The sequence below is a fragment of the Macrobrachium nipponense genome, chromosome 21, assembly GCF_015104395.2.
Source record: "Macrobrachium nipponense isolate FS-2020 chromosome 21, ASM1510439v2, whole genome shotgun sequence".
NCBI classification, from domain to species: Eukaryota; Metazoa; Arthropoda; class Malacostraca; order Decapoda; family Palaemonidae; genus Macrobrachium; species Macrobrachium nipponense.
This window is the reverse complement of record NC_087212.1, coordinates 3,426,729-3,437,363: the sequence shown is the minus strand read 5'-3', so window position 1 is coordinate 3,437,363 and position 10,635 is coordinate 3,426,729. Positions and strand designations below refer to the sequence as shown.

The 10,635-nt window shown below is 34.8% G+C and overlaps 1 protein-coding gene across 8 annotated transcripts in view; it reads right to left on the bottom strand.

Moving 5' to 3' along the window:
- Positions 1–851: 851 nt before the first annotated feature.
- The window catches only part of LOC135197716 (N-acetylated-alpha-linked acidic dipeptidase 2-like), a 142,661-nt gene continuing 132,877 nt past the window's right edge, over positions 852–10,635 (bottom strand). For all 8 annotated transcript variants that reach the window (XM_064224755.1, XM_064224758.1, XM_064224759.1 and 5 more), the window contains 9 exons: positions 10,285–10,400; positions 9,386–9,536; positions 8,901–9,069; positions 4,975–5,065; positions 4,443–4,577; positions 3,494–3,605; positions 3,207–3,288; positions 2,920–3,012; positions 852–1,963 (listed from right to left, as the gene is read on the bottom strand). In XM_064224755.1, the coding sequence (XP_064080825.1) occupies positions 1,765–1,963; positions 2,920–3,012; positions 3,207–3,288; positions 3,494–3,605; positions 4,443–4,577; positions 4,975–5,065; positions 8,901–9,069; positions 9,386–9,536; positions 10,285–10,400 (1,148 nt within the window). In that variant the 3' untranslated portion in view covers positions 852–1,764. The remainder of the gene's footprint in view (positions 1,964–2,919; positions 3,013–3,206; positions 3,289–3,493; positions 3,606–4,442; positions 4,578–4,974; positions 5,066–8,900; positions 9,070–9,385; positions 9,537–10,284; positions 10,401–10,635) is intronic.

Below are 10,635 nucleotides of genomic sequence, written 5' to 3'. Positions count from 1 at the left end.
GTGATAATTTGCACACCTAGATTGGCAATGAGGCATAAAAAGACAAGATACAGTACTACAAGGAAAGCAATAACCTTTATCAACCCCTAAGCAATAGCCTTTATCAACCATCATTTTGAAAACTGCCGAGGGTTTATTCTTACTCCTGAAAGTTTCTCTACCCTCTAGGATGTAGGTAAATACCTACCTACATTTATGGACAGAAAGAGATGGACATTTATGGACAGAAAGAGATGGAAGTTATTGAAAATGAGGTAAATATTATGAGTATTCAAAGAAATAAGTCAACACTCACAACCAAAAAATCACGCTTTAGAGCCTCAAGGGCTTCTGAACACATTTTTCTTGGTGCTGATGATGCTTCAACCTTAAAGACATGTCCCAACTCTCACTGACAAAATAAAAAAAAATATTAAATAAACTAAGGTGGCAACTCTTACAAGTAGGTTGGTGCAATGTGAGCACTTGACTATCTCAGCTCACTGAAGCAGCATAACTTCAGCTGGTACAGCATATCTTTGTAAAGTTTTTTCAGATTATGTTATGTTAAGATTATTTTCCATTATATTCCTTCAGGTTCTTTGATTTAAATACTATTCAATTTTACAATCAAATACGTACTTAAGTTTATCAGATATTGACATACCCATGCACTGAAAAACTTGAACACATTATGGAGTAATGTAGTATACGTCAGAAATTTCCTTGGTCTGCTGTATCTCAATGTGTCCAAGTGAATCAGGCTAGAGCTACTGTCGTCTTCTAAGATCCTGGTAGTACACATATTGGATGTACACTCATGAAACATTCTTTTTTCAATCTTATATAAAGGAAAAACTAAACTCCAAAACTGGAAATACTAGAAATACAGAATAACCTCTCATTGCGCAGTAACACTTGCTTACCCGTACAACATAATAATTCTAAACAAAACAAATAAAAAATACACATAATTAAAATTAACATCAACATAATACTGATATTACAAATAAGGAAAAACATTTCAATCCTTAACCCCTGAAAATATTTTGCACTCTGTTATCAAGCATAAAAAAAATCATGGATACACTTCTCAATTAAGTATCGTAAGAGGCAACATACTACCAAATTTCCACTTTGGTTATGGTATTCTTGCTAGAGTACAATTTATTGGTAGTACATAAACCCTTTTGACATACAGCAATTTTACTTTTGTCAGTTAAATAAGGTTCCCTTGAAGTCATGGTCATCTGAGAAGAGCAAAATTACTGGCAATATTGTACTGATATACTTTTCAGCTTCTTCTCATCTGTGGATAAGGAAATCAATCTTTGTGACTGCATGTTTTATTTTTATTTTTAGTGGTTTGTTTACTGTTTTACCCAAGAGTTCTGATTACTCTAGCAAAAATAACTTTCCTCTGCACAGTAAATTTTTGAGACATTTTGGGAGAAAAACAGCATCTTCGATGTTGGGAAATAAGGTAATTGCTGGTAGTTGAACACTTCATTAGTTGCACTACTGACTAGCTTAAGATTCACCTCACAGTATGTGTATACTGTATTCAGTATCATTACCATGTCCAGAAACAATACATGTACATACATAATCTTAAGAAAACATGAAAATCAGTTAAAATTTAGGAATCTAAGAATATCATAGAATTATTGTCAGACTTGAAAAGAAAAATTTGAGTCGTAGGTTAGATATCATTGCCAATGTTGCTGGAAAAAAGCCAATAAACTACCTCCAACACTAAGTTAGAATAATCACGTGCAAAACTCATCACCAAAGATCCCAGGATAAAGCATTAGCTGCTGCTTGTGTTAAGTGGGTGATGACAGCCAAGTGCTCTTTGACTGCTCTCCATCTCTTCTCCCTCTCTTCATCTGGCAAGTCCTCGATATTGTGCAGCAAATCTTGCAACCCAGCAAAGCTATCAGCATTGTATGTATTGGTGCTACTAGGGGCAGTTACTACATGGCTGTAAGAAAATGAAATTGTTTTAATTGCTTAACTATGTACTGTAGTGAAAAATACTGATTATCATGAAGAAAGTCAAATTAATTTTGGAAACCACAGTATACAACAAAGTAGCTGATTTTATAAACATGCACTGATTCCTTCTTAAAGAATTTTAAAAGAAAAATGCATACTAAAATACTGAGAAGACAAAAGGATAGTTACTGGCTGATTAGTCAGAGATGCCTTGAAGGTGATACTAACTTAACTGATATAAAGTCAATACCATAAGGTATTGGTTTGGTTGCTCGTTTGTATTTAGTGATGGTTTTAAACTTGTCGGAGGAAATAAACTCTTTTCTAATGGTTATTTTTTGCTCCGTTTCAGTATGTGGTTAGTTGTACTACATGTACAATATTCTTTTACTTGCTGTTGACCATGAATGACCCAAGCAGTCATGATGCAAGATAACCACTGATACTAACTGGTCATCTATCTAGGTTTTTTCAACCCTAGATTCTATAAAAAAGTTAATCTTGCAACATCTTACACCTCACAGTTGTTTCATTTGCTATTCCTATCTTATGTGCTAATCATAAGTACAAGAGGATAGCCAAGATGTATAGATGATACTGAACTAATATGTAACAAACATTATGTCTCATAAGTAACAAACATTATGTATCAAAAGGGTGAATGACACTTTAATTGGCAAAAGAATGAATGACATTAAAAAGCCTTTCTATTGGTGTCTATTAGGCAACTGGTAGATTACAAACTGGGAAGGGGGATTCCATTGACACCTGTTATTCCAAGACAACATGGTCATCATTAGCTAACTGAAAAAAGGAATCAAATTACTCCCTATGCATTCCTCAGATGGAAATCGAAAAATTCAATGCATATGCAACAATTAGCTTAAATTACTGCTGGTGCAGAAAAATAGGGAGAACTTTTAAACTTTAGCCTATACTCACTTGTATTCAGGCCTTCCTGGGAGACCTCGGGGATCAATGAAGGAGCGATCAACCAGCATTTGTGCATCATTGAAAGCCCGAAGTGCTAAAGGACTGAAAAGTTATAAAGTGGCTTTAGTCCCCTTGTTATAAAACAACAAATAGTACTGAACGTGTAAAGTACCGTAATAAACAAAACAAAAATCCTATGTAACAGAAGTATGGAAATTCTTACACCACATGATAGTAACTGGGACATCTAGTGACTCTGCTTATAGCAGATGATAGAAAAATGGCAGACGACTTACTTATTTGGGTCAATAGCTCCTGCTTCTAAGGTCCAGTTCTGCGTGGCCTGGAAGAATTCCTCCACAGCTTTCTCAAAGTAATCTGAAAAGTTCAAATGTGGCGTTAAGTTCAGTCGCCACATTCAATCCTACCGCAACAGTATCATGGTGATGTTTTTATGACAAATTTTTTCTAGCTTTTTTTACCATTACATATTGAATCAAATGAAAGCATTTCAAAACTGGACTGTAGACCAAATCAGCACTTAGAAAAAGGTCATAAATCACAATACGTAGTATAAACTTACCTAATTTTACTCCTTCTTTGCTGAAGACTGAACCATACTCTTTTTTAATAGACAAAAAGGCTTCTTTTACAAACTCTCCATAAAGATCTACTGAGAAAGGTATTACCGGCTCCTAGAAGAAAGGAATACAGAATAAACAGCTTGATATTTTTTGTGCAAATAAAGTAGTTTCACTCAATTACTGAAACTTAATATAAGACATAAAATATCTTAAAGATGGTAAATAAAGTACATATCTCCATACGTTATCACATATAATGATTGCCTCTGCTGTTGATTTTTTTTGCCATGAAGCCCAACTCATGTGTTAAAGTTAATATTTTTTTTTTTAACTTTCCTCCACCGTTTCATTATTTTCATTCACACTCATAAAGAATTGGAGGTCTTATCCCACTGAAGATCTATCTCAAAGCCCCTAGAGTGCCACCTCATTTTTAACTACAACTTCTAGTTTTCAACTTTAATAAGGAGCATGAGGCTACATAAAGCAGTGGTTTAAGTTTAGAAGAACTTGCATTTTTGTTGAAAAACACACGTGTTAGAACTTGTCAATCACTGATATATCTATAATAATGAATTGCAGTTATTAACAAATATGCACCAATTTACTTGCCTAATTGAAACATAACTTCATTAAAACATGATGCAAAAATAAAAATATATTAAAAATTAAGTACAGTACTACTTGTATTATATTACTACATAGTTTAATCAAACACCATTTTAATTCATAGAAACTTTGGTCTTGAATAAAGGCACAAAAGGAAGCAAGAGAGACTTCAGAATGGATACCCATGTATTAGAGAAAATAGAACATGAGAAGTAAAGAAAGAAAGCAAATGCCTCTAGAGGTCAGAGGAATGCTGGAAAGGAGAGAGCCTGTAACAAATGCCAACCTATGAGGTGCAGTTCAGTTACCTCCCTGCACTTCCTGATATCAACTGCTAACCTGAGCTAAGTCCAGGGCTACTAGTGCCCATGCCTGCGTCAGAGCTACTTGAAAGTGAATCACAGGATCATACAGATCAACTGCTAAGTGAAGCGTCTCATACAGTGTGTGATACAGGGGAAGAGCTAGGGCATCCTGCATAAAGAGAAAATGGTAGAATCAATTCTTACTAGCACTTATTGTTGAATTATATGGAATAAACTCTTTTTCAAAGCCATCACAAGTAGTTATCTGTACTTTCATATGTATTTGTAAGAGGTTTGAAGCATGGAATTACTAAAGCCTAGCACTGAAAGCCTAAGATAGGCTCTAGCAAGGATTTACAAAACAAATTTACTTAACAATTTCTTTTCCCTATTTAGTAATCGGGAACCAATGATAATTACAGTTGTCATTAGTAAGCTGTTAGCTTTTAATATTTCTGAGATACTGCAAAGATTTTAGTGAAGTTCCATTATTGCAGTTAATTTTTCACCAAGAATATACATCACTAACGAGGAACAATGAATAACAAGGCAATATGACTACTTACTGGCTCAGTTGAATACATCATATCTGAACATGGGATGCCAAGGACATGTTGAAATGTGGTAAAATCACTTCCACTTCCAAGGCCGAAAAACCTGAGAAAAAAGCAAATAATTTATGCATTAAGGTATGTCATTCACTTTTAAGACTGTGAGCTTGCAATCTGATAACAGTTTTAGTCATGGGAGCCTGACATACTCTATATACAATTATTGAGAGTAACAATGTTTGCCATACACACCAATTATTTACATGCAGTACTATTAACCCTCTTACGCCGATTGGACGTATTAAACGTCGAGTCAAAATGTCTCCCGTATGCCGATTGGACGTATCATACGTCGGCTCAAAAAAGTTTTTTTAAAAATTCGCGGAAAAATACTTATAGGCCTACCAGCCGAAAACTTTTGCATCACGCGCCTTGGGGGATGCTGGGAGTTCACGGATCAAGGCGTTGTTTTGTTTACAATCGCTACGCAGGCGCGCAAGCGCGAATTTCTTTCTTATCGCACTAAAAAGTATCAGTGACACATCTCGGAAATTATTTCGTCACTTTGACATAATTATTGCACCATTTTAAATTATCCTTTACATGAAGTATTATATATGAAAATGTGCGCAATTTCATGCACAATACAACTAAAAAATACTCATGATTGTAGCTTTTATCAATTTTGAAATATTTTCATATAAATAACGATAAGTGCAAAAATTTCAACCTTCGGTCAACTTTGACTCTACAGAAATGGTCGAGAAACGCAATTGTAAGCTAAAATTCTTATATTATAGTAATATTCAATCATTTGCCTTCATTTTGCAACAAATTGGACGTCTCTAGCACAATATTTCGATTTATGGTGAATTTATGAAAAAACTTTTTCCTTACGTTCGTGCGATAACTCTTCCGATAAATTTTTTCTGTGCGATTGTCCTAATGTTTGCCACCCTTTTAAATTTGCCGTTACATAAAGTTTTATATATGGAAATGTGCGCAATTTCATGCACAATACAACAAAAGACAACCCATGGTTGTAGCTTTTATCAGTTTTGAAATATTTTCATATAAATAACGTTAAGTGCAAAAAATTTCAACTTTCGGTCAGCTTTGACTCTACCGAAATGGTCGAAAAACGCAATTGTAAGCTAAAACTCTTATATTCTAGTAATATTCAATCATTACTTCATTTTGCAATGACTTGGAAATCTCTAGCACAATATTTTGATTTATGGTGAATTTATGAAAAAAAAGAAATTACGTTCGCGCGGTAACTCTTCCGAAAAAATCAGAATTTTTTTGTGCGATTGTCGAAATGTTTGCACCATTTAAAATTAGCTGTTTCATAAAGTTTTATATATGAAAATGTGCGCAATTTCATGTATAATACAACTAAAAATGATTGAAGGTTGTAGCTTTTCTCTTTTTTCGAAATATTTGCATATAAATCACGATAAATAGAAAAAAAACCACGTTCGGTCAAATTTGACTCTACCGAAATAGTTGAAAAAACGCAATTGTAAGCTAAAACTCTTACGGCCTAGTAATATTCCGTCATGTTTCTTCATTTTTGAAACAAATTTGAAGTCTCTAAAACATATTGTGATTATTGTGAATTTTTGAAAAATATATTTACCTTCACTCCGCGCGCCGATTCGCGGCCGCAAGTCTCCGAAATACGTACATGGCATTATCCTAATATTTGCTCCTTTTCATATTAGCCTTTTTATAGAGTTTCATATATCAAAATGTGCGCAAATTCATGAAGAATACAATAAAAAATAATTTAAGGTTGTAGCTTTTTCCATCTTCGAAATATGTGCATATGAAAAAATATATATATTAAAATTTCGACATTCGGTCAAATGTAACTCGTCCGAAATGGTCGAAATCTGCAATTCTAATCTAAAACTCTTACAGTATCGTAATATTCAATCATTTGTCTTAATTTTGAAACAAATTGGAAGTTTCTAGAACATTATTTAGAATTACGGTGAATTTTTGAAAAAAATATTTTTTTGCGTCCGCGCGTTACGAATTCGTACATCATTTTGTGATAATATTTTTCCGGTGTTACTTTTATTGTTTTACAATGTATTATATATCAAAATGATTGCAATTTAGTGTACAATACAACGCAAAAAAAAGTAACTGGTTAGCTTTGACCGTTTTCTGCACAGCGTGATTTGAATACAATTATGTATGAATTTTTTTTTTTTGTTTTTTCGCTACCATATATCGCATTATTTACATATGATAATGATATTATTTTTCATTTCTGATGGTTGCATTCTAAACTTCAGGCAATGACAAAAAAAGGAGCCAAAAATGAACTCTTAATCTTCAAAAGTACGCGCGCTGTAATTTTTTGAAAAAATTATTTTTTCCACTTCCGCGCTCACTCCAAACCAGGCCCGGCATACGGGAGACGTTTTGATTTTTAGGGCTCCGGCTTAAGAGGGTTAATGAAATAAAAATCCAAAACATCACCTCTATTAAAAAGAAGTCACTCCTATTAAAAAGAAGTCAGTGACAGAAAAAGCCCATATGTAGTCACTTAACTATCCTCAAATTTTCAATAGCCAAATGCCTCTTTTTTTTGTGTAGTCTGAAACTAGCTATGAAAAAAGTAAAGTGAAGTTGGGAGGCAGGCACCTTGATCAAAAGTCATGAATATGTTTGAAAAAACAAATTTCTCATTACAAAAATGTTCACAACCAACTTGTTATTCACAATAGTTGGAACAGCATCTCAGTACATAAACTCTATTCATATGGAACAAGTAAGATAAGAAGAAAACTGTTTAGATCCAAGACTGGCTGACTGAAACCTGAAAGATCCACCTGAGAAGTCACAACATCAACATGCTCAGCTGCAGGCATCATCACAGCCACTGGGGAATCACTTGAAGCTAATGGAACTACCAAAGCAGCATCAGACATGTTAGTGGAAATTTGGTCAATCTTTCTTCCAGGAATACAGCATGTGACTGACAGACTATTTGGAATATTAAAAACTGGCAAGTTTTGTCTATGGTAGTCAGAGGAAATAATTCTTTGGCTTTCTCATACTAAAATGGGTTTGTAATTCATTGGTGACAAGGCCCTCTTAGAAGAGCTAAGGGGTAGGAGGAAGAGGGATGGTAGCCAGAGGCAAGAAGTTTCAAGAAAGATTTGGTGGCATTACTGGTTGAGTGATGCCCTCTGATGGACCCAGCAAAACCTTTTTAGAATTCTTCCTCCTCTTGCCATACTTATCTCACTGAGGTCAAGTCCATGAAGCATATTCATAACAGGGCAGGAAACATGTGCCTTCCCTTTCTCTGTAAGTAGCACACGATGTATGTGGGAGACATGAAACGACTGCATGGTCACCCGCTACTCCTACACCAACGTTGGTTCTTGTTTGGTCTCTTCTCCATAACAGAAAAAGAGGATCAAAGGACACAACAAACAAACAAAAACTATTCACACAATACACAGGAAAGGGGACAAGGTCAAAGATACAGTAATGGTAGCAGGCCACTCATCCAAAATTCAATGAGTACATAAACAAGAAATAGCAGATGGATCATATTTCAATAGCATCCAAGTGTGAGGTGGTTAGGGGTCAACCCTCCTTTCCCCATCCCTATCATTTTAACTACCATACTATCAAGATGCAATGGCAATTCCAGCTCATGCTGAAGGATACACCATACATGAATGGCAATGGTTGTATCCCCCAAAGGAACACTATGCCATTGAATGAATATTGACTGCTTGAGTACTTCATACAACTGCTAATTGGACAAATTATGCTTTTCTTTAATCCAAAGTTATACTATTTGAGTTCACTGTCTTATTTTAATGTTATTTATTCTTAAATTTATGGAATGCTTAACAAATAGTACTACATTTATTTCAAAAATATTACATGAGAGATTATAGACTTACTTCGGTCTTCCCTCATGTACAGGGTCAGGATCCTTGACCACCCATGTATCAAAGAGATATGGCCTTCCAGAGAGAACTTCATCATCATCTGGATTGGGAACTTTTTGGGTTGCTCGTATAATTGATCCATACAGTAGAGGGGATGCCATTGACTTGAAGCTGTAAGTTCCTGAAGATGAAATAAAGGGAACTTACCTATAACATGTCATAACAATAAAATACTATAGTTCTGGATTTGCTACTAAAACCTTCCATTATTATTGCAGTTATGTAAGCTATGCACTGTATGTTTTATATTTTAACGCAGCATGTTAGCTACAGGGATTGAATAACCAATAGTATGGCGAAAGATTAGCACAATTCAAATCCATGGGTTGAGTACAGCAGCAAAAAATGGAATAAACTATGAAATTCTGGTATATAACTAAGAATGCACGAGCATTTCATGAAATGTAAGCAGCAGACAACCTGATTAGTAATCTCACCTTCAAACACCATGTCGACATTGAGATAAGCAACAGCCCTATGTTGGAGATGGGTTGAAAACTGTTCAGTCCACTCAGTAGACCCAACTAAGCCATATTCTTCAGCACCCCAACTACAAAAGATCAAGGTTCTTCGGGGTCGCCAGCCTCTCTGCAGAGTTTTTCAGCAAAAAAGTTTCAGCCAACATAAGATAAAATGGGTATCTATGAAGTACTCACATCAGGATAGGACAATAAAAACTTTTTTTTTCTGTTTTTTGGCTACGCAAACTTCACACCTTTTTTTGAATGTGATCCTTAATGACTTCTGAGTGAACATGAGTCTAATCCAACAGTCCCCCCCCTTTTTTTTTTTATTTACAAAGACAATGGTTTTTTTTTTAATAATTTGTAATTGGTTCTTATTCTACATAATTTGAAATTCTGTGAGATTATTTGCTTTAGACACAAGCTACGCTTTTTCATTACTTTTAAACTGAAAGTTAACCTGAAATCAGGGAGCCTATAAAATGTGAAAATCTAGTAATTAAAATATATAAAAAAATTTCCATAAAAGGATCCTAAACTTCCCTACTACCTGAAGGCTTGGCCAAATCATTTATTCTTAAGTGACAAATGGAAATTGAGACAAATAAAGATACTAGCTGGATTGGAAGAGACCAAAGGTAGTACATATCAACAGGTTAAAAAAAAGAAAGCAGTACAATTCAAGAAGAACGGATGGAGCAAAGAGCTTCAAGTACTGCCCATTATGTGCAGCTTAAGACAATGTATGAAATATCCACCACAACGTATGCATAAAGTTACAGTATTGATCTACAAATTTATTCAAGCAGCACAGCACAGTAGGGTACATAAAACTCATTTTAAAAAATCTCGGAAACATAGAAGCCATTTACTTGGACAAGCTGGGAGAAAAGCCTGGTTACTTCAAGAAGTGCAGCAGTAGCAGAGCTTGGATCTACACCACCAAATATCCATGCATCTCGATGGTTTCCGAGAATAACATATCGGTCTGAAAGTTTAAGAGTATCATTGTTACGGAGTGAAAGTTTAATTCCATCTGGACATCCACCATCCACAGGCCACAGGATTTACGTTCACCTAGGCTAGTAGGTTGCATAAAAGCACTATAGGATTTAAATTCACCTTGGTTACATGATGATATAGGACTTGAGTTCACCTAGGTTACATGAAGTTTATCCTGACTGTTGACTTTATTATTAATACTATATGGTAAAGTACAGCCA